Consider the following 15163-nt stretch of genomic DNA (forward strand, 5'->3'; position numbering starts at 1 on the left):
GCAACAAATACCACATAACACTGTGTAGTAAGAGGAAAAATAGCATAGTTGACTATAGCAAAGACTAAACCACCTCGAGCATCTGTAAATCGCAGTATGTTGTGTGACAATATTTCATGCTTACTTTGTAACCTTGAAACCTATTGTTGTATTCCATTATATGGCCATCTGGCTGCAATAAATTCTTATCAATACTATTACTGACCAAGGAACTGCTTCTAAAACACAATCCTGAATTGATGGTGCTTGTTGTCTAAAGGGGTCCAAAATCCAGGTCATCGGCCCCTCATAATGGTATTTATCACTAGTAAAGTAGAACCATGGTATTTGTCATGCTGCGGTATTAATTAAAAGTAGCGTAGACTGGCAATATTCCACACATTGTGGTACTACTCACAGGTAATGTAATATACGCATGTAATGCAGACCTATGGTGTTTCTCACATTGCGGCACCACTTACAGACAACGCAGACCTATGGTGTTCGTCACATAGGTGTACTAATCACAGGGACTTGTACTATCCCATGGTGTTCCTCACATAGTGGGTACTAATCATAGGCAACGCAGACCCACAGTGTTGCTCATATAGTGATACTAATCACAGGCAGTGCTCAGACCCGTGGTGTTTCTCACATAATGGTACTAATTACAGGCAATGTAAGCCCATGGTGTTCCGCAGTGGTACTAATCACAGTTACTGTAAGTCCCACCCTGATTCACACTCTGTTGCTACAAATCACAAACCACAAACCTATTGTGTACCTAACATAGTGGTACTACTCTACCGCCATACCGACTATGAGCAGTAGAAGTTAGGCAAGAAAATTAAGGGCAACAGCAAAATAACACATTAACATCAGACACTTACCATTACTTTAGTTAAAACCATCAGTTATCCAGACACCATAAACCAAAATAACCCCTGGTATGGCAATAAGTTCTTTTAACACTACTAAAGAAAACAAGAGGTTCAATGAGAACAAGGTACATATTATTTTATTCAATAAATAAGAGTTAAAAGGAGACATAATTAGTAAAAAATTAAAGAAATAAATGCCCTTGAGATTAAATCGTAACTAATTAAAACCAATAAAAACCCAAAGGAACTTGTGCACTTTGTAACCTGTTTTTACAATCCACCTGAAACCATCTTGAAGCTTAAGTTATTCTCTTCCATAGTTTCAACCAATTTAATTTTCTTTCATTATTATCATTATTACTATCCTTGAACAGTACTAACAACCATCATAGAGATTCCACCAGAATTCAGTTCGTATCTCATTCCTGGGAAAAATAAATCAAACAACCCAACAGGAGGGCAGAATAAAACCAACCCCAACAAAATAATAAAGGGAAATTAAGAAGGAAAAGGCAATGAAAACAAGGTAATACATCACCGAGATGTAGGGACCACCAATCACATATAATTAAAATCCAACGCAAAGACCATGAGCCACCCCATAATAATAATAATAATCATCAACCCAACCGGTTGCTACAGTAACGTCAACACACCATGTGTCCATAGCATCCACTAATATCAAAACAAGTACAACAATGGTATATAATTTCCATTTATTTTGGAAAGACCTCCTGTATTTACAGGCTGCCGCTAAGAACAAGGTAAAACATATCAATTTTGTGTACATATGTATTAATAAAAGAACATTCAAAATTAGCTGTAGAGGTGGTGCCTCATGATCTTGATGGAGGCTCGGAGGACAAGGGTCGCGATTTCCGGGATGAGCTTCATTGGGAGTTGGAAGCGCTTCCATGTGGCGACAAAGTGACGAGGTATGGTACCGCGTGCTCCGACCATTATCCCTATTATTTCAATTTCCTGAAGGTGGTATTTGGATTTGTAGTAAGGGATAGTTGGTTTGTATTTTTTAATCTTTTCTAGATTAACCTCCTCTGGCTGACCGCTATGGTGCTCGAACCTGACCGTCGGATCTAATATGAATCCTTGAGAGCTGTTTTCTTTAAAGGCTATGATGTCAATTCTTTGCGAACTACCATTTACGGCCAGTCCGTGTACCTCCTCATGTACACTGAATCCCTTCTTTCTCAGTTCTGCGGCAATGAAGGATCTTATCTGGTGGTGCCGCGTGTTTCTAAGGAGCTCCCCGCGTGTGCAGAATCCCAGGACATAACCAGGAGTTTCTTTCTCTCCATGGCAATGCCGACAGAGGTTGTTGTCCAGGGATCTGCCTGGCACCGAGCGCACCGCAGAAAAAGAAACCCCAAAAATATGATGAAATATGAACACTACAAGATAAAATAAATAAACCGGAATTAGAAATTTCTATGACAGGAAAACATTTCACTAAAATTCAGATGAAACCTCTTATGGTATATAATTTTATAAATAGGGTAGTTACCTTTTCAATTACGCATACCGAAAACGTTTAATACAAACCGATTTGCCTTTTCAGAACAAGAAGAAATGTGAAATAATAATAACTCATAATACTTATTTGGAAGTAACCTTCATAAAATTCACTACCCTCACTTTTCAGAAACAGTTAGGCGATATTATCAAGATACAATGAAGAAACCCGATTTAATGAATACCCTAACTAAAATTAATTAAAAGAATTAAAATTAAAAGAATGCAAAGATGGACACTAAGTTCACACACTCGAAATCTTCAGACGCGAAGTTTTGAACATCATCTTCCGTAGAATCTGGAGCCTAAAAGGAATTGAATTGTGAAGAGATTTACATGTTGATTCAAGCTGCAGAAATACGTTACCATAGTCTACTCACATAAAGGCACTAGTAGTTTACCATATCCAGAAGAAAAGTAAATAAATAAGAGGATGTTCTGTTTCAATAAGTTAAGAAGATTTCCGAGGGCAAAGCCCTCACACAAATTCCAACTATCTAGGCTCCACATCGTAGATGGGAACCAAGTCCCAGAGCGGAGCAAAGACATGTCCTTTCTTCATCTTACACAAGCCCCAACTCATGGCGTCGCACAGTTATAATCAGCATGGCCCACCGAGAAGGAAACAGAGAGTGAGAGACTCGCTTTCAAGGTGACACTACAACTTAGGGCACGAAATCGTACCAGACCAAGTTTAAGAATAATAGAAGAAAATATTCAAGCAATATAAGCACATAGGATCCATGACGAAGATGATAACAAATAAACAACACTAGCCAACATGATTTTGCGGTAAAATAGAAAATATGTAATTCTTATGGAAATTGCTGCCCTGATTCTGAAAATTATGCTATTTTTTTCCTATCACATCTAGTTTTGTCGCAATTCAGTGTTTTAGTACTGCATGAATTCGCAATATATAATGTTGAGAGATGTTCTCGCGCAACTTTTTTTAGAATACAATTATGTGATTCGATTTGTTATTGTTTGCATTGCAATCTGACGATGACGAAATAGATTTTGAGCCACATCAATATGACACACCTTCAAACAAATTCACGCAATCCGAATTGAATTATCAGATAAGGGACTTAGAGCTAACCAAAGAAAAATGTGAATTACTTGGTTCAAGATTGTGCGAAAAGAATATGTTGGCACACGGTGTTACATTTTCCTGGTACGGAAATCGTGACAAAGCATTCCGGAAGTATTACACTCAAAAAGATGAACTTGTATTTTGTACGGATGTTTCAAATTTTCTGCATTAATTGGGAGAGAAAGAGTATGATCCTAGTAACTGGCGTTTTTTTTATTGACTCTTCCAAAAGAAGTTTAAAGGCTATTTTGCTTTATAATACAAATGTTCTGGCATCTGTACCCCTTGCACACTCCACAAAAATGTCTGAAACATACGAGACCTTAAAGTTGGTGCTTGAAAATATTAAATATCATGAGCATGGGTGGTAAATTTGCGGTGATCTGAAGATCATTGGATTGTTGCTGGGACAACAAAAAGGCTATACAAAATTTCCCTGTTTCCTATGCGAATGGGTTAGCAGGACACGGGATAAACATTGGGATACGGTGAACTGGCCAGAAAGGAAACAACTACAACCAAGATCCAAAAATGTCTTGAATGTAAGTCTTATTGACCGTGAAAAAATTCTACTTCCACCCTTGCACATCAAATTAGCATTGATGAAAGAGTATGTCAATGCATTACATAAAAGTAGCCTATGCTTCCAATATTTATCCTCTAAATTTCCCTCATTATCAGATGCAAAAATCAAAGAAGGCGTATTTGATGGACCACAGATTCATAAACTGGTGAACGATAAAAATTTCACAGATACAATGACCTAAATTAAGAAAGAGGCATGGAACGCATTCAAAGATGTAGTGACTAAATTCCTTGGCAATATTAAGGACCCTCAATACATTGTAAGGAAAATGTTGGTAAAGTTTAAGGAACTCAGTTGTAATGTGAGCCTTAAGCTTCATTTCTTAGCTTCGCATCTGGATTATTTCCCTCCAAATGTAGAAGCTGTCAGTGAAGAACAAGGTGAAAGGTTTCATCAGGGCCTCAGAGATGCAAAACGACGCTATCAGGGACGTTGGGATGTGAATATGATAGCCGATTACTGTTGGTCGATTGCACGAGACTACCCTTCTAGAGATTATTCAAGAACTTAAAAAACCCGGAAATTCCACGGAAAATGGAAAAAGACGGAGGTGTGAATCTAACCTGCACATAATGTAAGTAACAAAACTACGTATGTTTAACTATGTAATTTTTATTCAAGGTACGGTTATATTAATTTAAAAGCAACTGTACAGCCAAAACTAAATAGGGCGCTTTATGCTTCAGTTTCACGAATTTCAGTATACATTAAAAATATAATACAAACCATCTACTTGCTTACTAAGCAGCATTTATGTTAATTTAATGCATGCAAAATATGATTACGTTTTGCAAGCTGAAATTTACATTAATATATCAAATTTAATCAATACTAAGTATCAACAATTTTACGTAAGAACAAAATAACATTTTGTAAAATTGCCACTAAACCAGACGTGATATGCCAAAACTAATTTTTTTTTTGCCACTAAACCAGACATGATATGCCAAAACTAATTTTTTTTCTCGAATACTGCGTTAAGAAATACATAAACCCACCTATTTTCGTTTTTACCGCACAAAAAGAGGTTTCTTTTGCAAGCTAGTGCAATGTGAGCAAAGCCACGCAGGAAGTAATCGTGGAATACAAGGCGGAAATAATTTCTGAATGATACGAATTTCAATAGCACGAGTGCCATTTCAAAATATGGTTGGGGAGACCCTAAAACTCGACACCAACATGACACTATTCGCAAGTAAAGGTGACCCATGGTGTTTGCAGCGTGATGGTACTGATTACAAGTAGTCTCATGGTTCTAATTCGATCATACCTTGATCGCCCCTTTTAGTCGCCTCCTACAACAGGCAGAGGATACCGTGGGTGTATTCTTCATCTGCGTCCCCCACCCACAGGGGGGTAGTAAAAGAAAAAAAGACCAGTGGGCAGACCCAAAGTAAAATGGACACACCCAGAGGAAAATGGACATATTTGTTGTGGTCAAGTTAATATGGATCAAATACCGGCCACTATGGTCAAGATTATTAATAGTGGTGAAGAAAGATGTCGAGGAGAGAGGACAAGATTGGGAGAAGATTATGAGAGAACAGTGGCTCATGGACGGACAACTGGAGATGGTCAACGATGATGACAATGATGATGTTGACCAATTTGATGAAGAAGTTAACATTGTTTAAAATAATTCAGCTAAGCACACACAAGTCAAATATAAATTTTACACTATAACATACCTCTAAAAAGAAAACACATAATTAAACAAGGAATAAAAATACACACTATTAACCCTTAACTACTGACATGAGCTGGGCTGAGACGGTTGAAGCGCTGGCCCTCTAACCCCAACTTGGCAGGTTCGATCCTGGCTCAGTCCAGTGGCATTTGAAGGTACTCAAATATGTTAGCCTTGTATCGGTAGATTTATTGGCACATAAAAGAACTCCTGCAGGACTGAATTCCGGCATTTCAATGTCTCCGAAAACCAATTTTAAAAAGTAGTTACTGGGACATCAAGCAAATAACATTATTAACTACTGACGTAAAGTCCCTGAGACCGTTCAGCGCTGAATTTTCCACCCTTTACTTTACTTGCATCAGTGGTCTTAAATATCTCTGTCTCTGTAAACAGAATTCTGTCGGTCTTGGTCTATCTGTCTGCGAGCAGCCTATCTGGTTGACGTCCCCCGGTTGCCGGGATGGCACTCTCCTTGGGTAAGCACTCTTGAATTCCATTCCTGCTAAAATTTCCATAATGTTTCGATTTGGTTTTCATACAGGAGTCTGCCCTAACCTCGCCTACATTCACCAAATTAGTTACTTATGACGCCTTAGTTTTTCAGCTGGGCTTACCTGTTCGTTTCCGAGGCATTCCATTTCTTGTTTCACTAAAATACGTAAATTGTAGTTTAATATTATTTCCCTTGGGGTTTGCCTCCGGTAGTTCTGTATCACTTTAGGTACGCTAGATTTTGGATAACCCTGTTCACATCACTGTAAATTGGATTGTACAACTGCATTGGTAACTAAATGTATAGTTGATTTGAAATTTGAATTTACACTGCTACGAAATAAGCTACATATATCACTGAACTTATAGCTCGTAAGTTGGAATTGTATTTGGAATGTATTTGTAAAATTATTTTGTAAATAATATTTTTTTCAAATCCAAGGATCACGGTGATTTATTTTCGGAATCCGCTATCTAAGCCATGTCCATGCCTTTGGTAGGTTCCCAGCCTTTTCACCTTCCCGGTTTATTGTTCACTAGTTGGCCCTACTGATATTTACGTACATGTTTTGTTGGAGATCCGCGTAAGGCCAGCTACTGTTTTTCCGAGTGTGTAGTGTTTCCTTATGTTGTGTATTGTGCTCTTACCTTCCCCTTTTAACTGTGTTTGTGCCTTGTTTGGTGTTACCACTGTAGTAGAGGTAACAATTATTAACTACTGACGGAAAGTCCCTGGGACTGTTCAGCGCTGATTTTTCCACCCTTTACTTTACTTGCATCAGTGGTCTTAAAAATCTCTGTCTCTATTCAACTTCTCATGCTGTCCTCAGAGGCCTCGGTTCAATTCTCAGTGCTGCCAAAGTTTTAAAATGGCAGGAGGGCTGGCATAATGTCAGAATTGTACATGCAGCTCACCTCTATTGGGAGTGTGCCAGAAAGGAGTTGCACTACATCAGGACGAGGATATGAGTTTACTTTTGCCCCTTTTTTGTAAAGTACAGACATTTGCATTGAATTGACATACGGATAATAATCCTGCACTGTCAAAAATGAGACTGTTGGACCCATATTTTCTAAACAAAGAGACTCGTTACGTTACAAAAACTCAGAAGAGGTGTTTGATTCATAACATGAAAGGAAGTGTTGCACAATTGTTTCTGTTGTTTGTGATAATTATTCTAAGCACATATTAATACTTTCCATTATGTGAACACTTCATTTAGGATCCAGTTATGTAAATGTGTTTTGATGATGATGTCATCCATTCAGTTGAATCCGACCATCAGTGATCCTATGAATTAGCGCTCTCCAAGTTGTCCTGTTCTACACTGCCTCCTTTAGTTGTTCCAGGGTGAGGGTTGTGTCTATTTTAATGGTGTCTAACCAACGAGTCCTCTGGTGACCTGGTCTTCTTGCACCGCTGATCATTCCTAGCATGATAGCTTTTTTCAATGCCACCTGAACCCATAAAGCAGCGTCCGTTCTCCCTGTTAGGAGCGGCTGCCTCCTATTGTTGGGCAGCAGCAGTGTAGGTGAATGTCTAAGGCAGATGAACACCTAGATGTCAACAGCAAGGACATTATGACTGCGCAGGAGAAGGCAATGGTATACCACTCCTGTATTATTACCAAGAAAATTCTATAGAAATGTGTTTTAGGGACTGCAACTACTCAGGAATTTCCAAAGCCTCTTGTTTTTTACCAAAGAAACTGTTATCTTACAGGTAATATTACTTTTGATGCTTGAATATTGCTATTAACTGCATATGTTTCATGTATTTTAATTCAGTAATGTGTATTTTATTAGATTGCATAGTTAATACATCAAAATTAATACTTTGGCTTTTCTAACCCATATTTTTGTAGTAGTGATCCATGGGGGCCTCACGTCAATTACTACGCACAAAATGTTAACATCCGTAGTGAAGGGTTAATAATGTGTTTTTTACAGATATGTTGTAGTGGAAGACCTAAGAAACAAAACCGACAAAATCAAGAAACTCACAGACAAATAAACCAGACTGCAAATCAGAATCAACAAACAGACAATAGGAAGGGTGATTTCTGATGAAGAAAGAAGGATAAGATCAGAGAGAATAAAGACGTACTGGGCTGACAGGATACTAAAAAATTATTTGTATAAAGTTGGCTAGAGTGGTCCAATGAAGGCCATAAAATGTAAATAAATAAATGAATAAATAAATGAATAAATAAATAAATAAATAAATAAATAAATAAATAAATAAATAAATAAATAAATAAATAATACACTGACTGACAGAGCAAATGCAACACCAAGAAGGAGTGGTCAGAACTTTATGCCAATTGCAGGGTAGACTGACGTCACTGAGGTATGCTCATGATGTGAAATGCGCCGCTGTGCTGCGCACGTAGCGAACGATAAATGGGACACGGCGTTGGTGAATGGCCCACTTCGTACCGTGATTTCTCAGCCGACAGTCATTGTAGAACGTGTTGTCGTGTGCCACAGGACACGTGTATAGCTAAGAATGCCAGGCCGCCGTCAACAGAGGCATTTCCAGCAGACAGACGACTTTACGAGGGGTATGGTGATCGGGCTGAGAAGGGCAGGTTGGTCGCTCGTCAAATCGCAGCCGATACCCATAGGGATGTGTCCACGGTGCAGCGCCTGTGGCGAAGATGGTTGGCGCAGGGACATGTGGCACGTGCGAGGGGTCCAGGCGCAGCCCGAGTGACGTCAGCACGCGAGGATCGGCGCATCCGCCGCCAAGCGGTGGCAGCCCCGCACGCCACGTCAACCGCCATTCTTCAGCATGTGCAAGACACCCTGGCTGTTCCAATATCGACCAGAACAATTTCCCGTCGATTGGTTGAAGGAGGCCTGCACTCCCGGCGTCCGCTCAGAAGACTACCATTGAGTCCACAGCATAGACGTGCACGCCTGGCATGGTGCCGGGCTAGAGCGACTTGGATGAGGGAATGGCGGAATGTCGTGTTCTCCGATGAGTCACACTTCTGTTCTGTCAGTGATAGTCACCGCAGACGAGTGTGGCGTCGGCGTGGAGAAAGGTCAAATCCGGCAGTAACTGTGGAGCGCCCTACCGCTAGACAACGCGGCATCATGGTTTGGGGCGCTATTGCGTATGATTCCACGTCACCTCTAGTGCGTATTCAAGGCACGTTAAATGCCCACCGCTACGTGCAGCATGTGCTGTGGCCGGTGGCACTCCCGTACCTTCAGGGGCTGCCCAATGCTCTGTTTCAGCAGGATAATGCCCGCCCACACACTGCTCGCATCTCCCAACAGGCTCTACGAGGTGTACAGATGCTTCCGTGGCCAGCGTACTCTCCGAATCTCTCACCAATCGAACACGTGTGGGATCTCATTGGACGCCGTTTGCAAACTCTGCCCCAGCCTCGTACGGACGACCAACTGTGGCAAATGGTTGACAGAAAATGGAGAACCATCCCTCAGGACACCATCCGCACTCTTATTGACTCTGTACCTCGACGTGTTTCTGCGTGCATCGCCGCTCACGGTGGTCCTACATCCTACTGAGTCGATGCCGTGCGCATTGTGTAACCTGCATATCGGTTTGAAATAAACATCAATTATTCGTCCGTGCCGTCTCTGTTTTTTCCCCAACTTTCATCCCTTTCGAACCACTCCTTCTTGGTGTTGCATTTGCTCTGTCAGTCAGTGTATTTATATTGAACTTCTATGTTCAACAGACCAAAAAGCTCTTAAGTTACATTTAATTGAGTTGACACTGGAAATTATGGGCTGATTGTAGAAACAATGACTAGTTTTAAGCCTTAAACAACATCTAAATCGAGCATGATCTTCCATTGCATAAACAATGTTCAGTCGATGTTTAACTAGACATCACTTAAAGTTTCATATTGGTTTGGAAACGGAGATAGAAGTATCTTTCATGTAACTCTTTGCTTGTCACAACCAATGAAATTCATCGGTATGCGCGGCGAACGCCAGTCAGCTGTTTGTCTTCCTGCACACTACTCAAATATGGCTAAGCGTGAGCATGACTTGTCCACAGATAAGAGTATCGCTTTCGGTGCAAATTAAATCTCATGATATTATCGACACTAAAGCGACACGCCACCGTACGGGGAAGTGTAGCTTTGGTTATAGCGTTGTGCAGTGAGTGTAATCTACTCATAAATACGGCAGCTTCGATGAAGGGAAGATGAAGCAATAGTGTAACCGACTGTGTTGTACGGGCCATATAGATGTAGCTTGCATTCTGGAGATCGTAGGTTCTAAATGCGTCATCGGCAGCCCTGAAGATTGTTTTCCATAGTTTCCCTATTTCTACACCAGGCAAATACTAGGGCTGTTATTATGGCCATGGCTCTTCTTCCCCAGTCCTCTTTAAACAATCACCACCATCACCATCACTTGCCTTTTCCTATCTGATATTTGCCAAAAACTTATATGATTATATATATAAAAAAACCCATACAACCTACATTTTAGTTTTTGCTATTGTGTGTGTGTGTTTACTTGGCAGTAAAAATATAAGTGAATCCCTCCCGGTTGATGTATGTGACAGCTCTCTGATGATTGGGACATGTAATTCTGATATGTATGTAGTCGAAGTGACCTATAATTCCATGGAAATAACCCCATGTATATAATAAAATATATCGGTTGCCAAGAATTGTATTCAAGTTGAATTACCAGACTATCCCTTTGTCAGTCTCAAGAAACAAGTCTCAAAAAGCAAAACCTTATTTTAAGATCTATCTCTCCGTACATGTCATACAAATTGCTGCGATTTAGCAGTGGGCGACCCACAGAGAGACTGTCGGACTTACCTTTCTTCCTGGAATCATCTCAACATGATAATACAAATGACATGTTTCATGGTACATAACCTCTGATTGTGATTCATTCCTCTCATTTGAGGTTAAACAGTGCTCTCGGCAGTGTTTAAACATGACCGGTTGAACATCGGTTTTAGACAGTGTCTAAGTGATAAATAACGTCTCTGCAATGCGGCAGCCATACTTAGGCATTGTTGAACCATAGACATCATCTAAATACCGTTTCTCCAATCGGCCCTATGGCTTCCTTCTTAACAAGTTTTAGTTAATAGTTTAGAAACCTGATTTATAATACTGTATCTGCACGAGAATTTTTCTTTTGTGACTTGTAGTTAGAATTGCAGTGGATATTATTTTTCAGGTAAAAGTTGAACCAAGATCATTGTCAGATATAGATGAAGAAATGGAAGAGGAAAGTATAACAGAAGATTTGATTGATACAAAAGAGGTAAGCATGAAGGATAACTGCTGAAAATTGAAATTATCATTCATCTACTTGCAGTTACATCAATGATTTGAAAGATTATTGTTATTATTGAATGTACCTGAATCCTTGTTGCTACCCCTTGCTTAGTTGAGGTAATCACAGTGGATGATAATAGAGGTGAGAGGTGCTTTCAAGCAAATAGAATTGTGATAATGATTCAGCAATTATCATTTTTGTAATTAAGTTATGGCTTTAATCCTTTTATGAGGAAGAGGCATTATAAAATCATGTTTTAAAAGAAATGTCTTGTTTTTTCTCTTAAGATATTGTCCATCTCCATTTCCTGTTATTTCAGTTTTAATTTCTGTAATCTAGAATCATATGATTGTTGATTCCCTAGCCCAAAGGCTAGTTGGATAATCAGCTATAATAAGAAACTTAGGCATCACTGATGATGGCATAGTAGGGAAATGAGTACCGAAGTAGTTTTCCATTGCTTTCCTTACAAAACCTACTGGTGCTATTATACAGGGCATTTTATAATGACACTAACAATGCATAATATGCTGTATGGGATGGTAAACTGATAATTTTTCAAACACAACACTTGTCTAAAAAAACCCATGAGTTGTGCGCTGAGGGGTGTCAGAAATTGCCAATGCCTTGGATATGAGGAAGGGTGTGTGTTATTTTGTCAAGTAACCTCCACCAACCCAACAAAAGCATCATGTTGAGCACTAAATTACAAAAGGGATTTGAATTGTCGACCTTCTGCTTCATTACAGAGAAAAAATACCACATCTTTGACAATATATGTCAGTCTCTGTACCGCTGTCCCATAATATAATAAAAAGCAGAAAATTTTCTGATGTATTTCACTGCTAGGTGTATGAGGAGATATATCATCCATAAATTCCGTAAATAAATGATTAATTCAATATCACAATAAATATCTAAGCCTAGCAACAACAAATTGTATTTGCTCTACAATGTCTGTAATGATGAAATAGAACTGCATCTAATATTTCATAGAAATGTGTATTAAATGTAACTGACAACAATTTTTATCAGCAAGGGAGAGATATGATTATTAGCCGTTTGATAGTAAACTTGTGTCCTCGTCCTAAGGTGGTTCAGCTCTTTTCAGGCTCACACCCAATAGAAGTGAGCTCCATGTACCATTTTAACCACATGCTGGTCATCCTGTCGGTCTTAAATTTCTGTCAGTATCGGGAATCAAATCTGGGTCTCCAAGGACAGTAACTAATAATGATAACTGATGGTATGGAGGTGGACAGCATTTGATCCTCCAGTATTACAAAATTCAGTGTAAGTGAGATGTACCTCGGAATGTTATGAAAATAGTGTCACTTGAATAGTAGGCTAAACACTTTGATCAGACCAGCTGGCCTTGCTCTAGTGTGATGAGTGATAACTCATGCATACTCATGGCATATGGAAAGTTGAACATCTTGCACATGTCACTGCGAGTTCTGCTGTCCCATGTGATGAGTCTGCGTACATGTAGATTACATGCTGTACTACAAATTTGCCTCCATCTCCTATATTTCTTTGTTATCTCCATTTTGTCTGTATATTCATTGCTGAATGGATATTTTCTACATTGTATTGCACAGAATTGCAACACGAAATCAGAGTGGTTCCAAACTTATCTGTACATTATATATATATACTGTATATATATCTTTGAATCTGTTCCTGTCTTGTTTTACAGTTTTCATCTGACATATAAGCTTTTAATATACACTTTTAATATCTACTGCCGAAAGTCTGCAGTCCAATATCTTGGAACTTCTAATAGGTGCAATGATTGTGGTATGAAAATTAACCTTTTGAAGACTAAATTGATGTCGGTAAGTAAAAAATTCAACAGAAGTGAATGTCATATTGGTGATACAAAGCTGGAACAGGTAGATATTTGTGTGTTCTACCAGGATGGCAGTATAGTAAGTGAGATTGAATCAAGATGTAGTAAAGGTAATGGAGTGAGCTCGCAGTTGCGATCAACAGTGTTCTGTAAGAAGGAAGTCAGCTCCTGGACAAACCTAACTTTGCTTTACAGGAGCGAAAGTTGAGTTAGAAGTAACAGACGTGAAAGTAGCAAGAATGATTGCTGGTACAAGCAACTAGAAACAATGGCATGAGGCTACTTGGAATGAGGAGATAAAGGCTAAGTTAGGAATAACTCAATGGATGAAGCTGTACGCATAAACCCAGCTTCGATGGTGAGGTAATGTGAGGCGAATGGAGGATAGGTTACCTAGGAGAATAATGGACTCTGTTATGGAGGGTAAGAGAAATAGAGGGAGACCAAGATGACGATGGTTAGACTCAGTTTCTAACGATTTAAAGATAAGAGGTATAGAACTAAATGAGGCCACAGCACTAGTTGTAAAGAGAGGATTGTGGCGACGTTGATGTTTAGTAAATTCACAGAGGCTTGCAGACTGAACGCTGTTTGGCATAACCATGTATAATGAGAGAGAGAGAGTGTGTGTGCTTTTTTTGTTCTGTTTTTTACAAATCCTTCTCAACAAATATTGTATTCCTTGTTATTACTTTGATATTTGTTGTATGAATGTTTTTAAAATATACCTTACGTTTTATTCTGCAGGTATGAACCAGACTAAGTTGCTGATACAACTAACCAGTTCAACAACAAGAATCTGCAGTATAAATATTCCAATTGTAAAAACATTCTTGAGCATCTGTCTCATACAGAGCCCGTTATAATACGTTGTCATCACAGTAGGAAGTAGCATCCTTACTGCCAGTGTGACAAAATCTTAAGTTTTTTATAACTGAAGTCATCTCTTTTCCATTTCGACTCTGTTATTTTTTTCAACTAAGGTTTAGATAGAAGGCAGAATCCCACTTTCCAATACTTATTTGCTTTTTATGGCTAGTCTATGTAATCACAAACATATTCCAGCTTAATGTCTAGTTAAATGACTAAAAAAGTACGTGTTTCTTTCCTCTGATGTAGAACATCTACAGCTAAAAACATGTACAAAGATACAAAAATTGGCACATATGAAATAAAAACCACTTATGATGATGCTGATGAGACAAAATATTCCTTCACATAGTTAAAATACTCAACAAGTCAATGTTCAAATTTGTAATAAAATCTGTGTGTAAGGGATCTTAGAAAGTGGAAGGTGGGATTCTTCCTTCAACCTAAACCTTAGTTGAGTTGATGCCAATACTGGATAAAAATGAGATTTATAAGTTGCAGTTTAACTGTTAGGTTCTTCAGTCTGCTAAAACTAATTTTGATCAAATAAATTCATAAACTGCCTGGAAAAGAAAACAATAATAATATTATTGGCTTTACACACTGACTACTTTTTCGGTTTTCGGAGGCACCGAGATACTGGAAGTTTGTCCCGCATGAGTTATTTTAGTTGCCCGTAAATCTACCGACACGAGGCTGACGTATTTGAGCACCTTCAAATACCACCGGACTGAGCCAGGATCAAACCTGCCAAGTTAGGTACAGAAGGCTAGCGCCTCAACCGTCTGATCCACTCAGTCTGGCGAAATGAAAACATATGGTTAGTTACAGAATTATACCTGCAAAAGAAAAAAACTTAATTAAAATAGAATGACAGGTTTCGTTCTTGAAAAAA

General features: G+C 38.9%; 1 protein-coding gene across 1 annotated transcript in view; it reads left to right on the forward strand.

The window, feature by feature from the left end:
* The window catches only part of LOC136880856 (zinc finger protein 724), a 65511-nt gene extending 50683 nt beyond the window's left edge, over positions 1-14828 (forward strand). The window contains exons 11-12 of the mRNA XM_067153397.2: positions 11445-11531; positions 14146-14828. Coding sequence (XP_067009498.2) covers positions 11445-11531; positions 14146-14151 — 93 coding nt within the window. The 3' untranslated portion in view covers positions 14152-14828. The remainder of the gene's footprint in view (positions 1-11444; positions 11532-14145) is intronic.
* Positions 14829-15163: the final 335 nt, after the last annotated feature.

This window comes from Anabrus simplex, chromosome 9 (assembly GCF_040414725.1).
Source record: "Anabrus simplex isolate iqAnaSimp1 chromosome 9, ASM4041472v1, whole genome shotgun sequence".
NCBI lineage: Eukaryota > Metazoa > Arthropoda > Insecta > Orthoptera > Tettigoniidae > Anabrus > Anabrus simplex.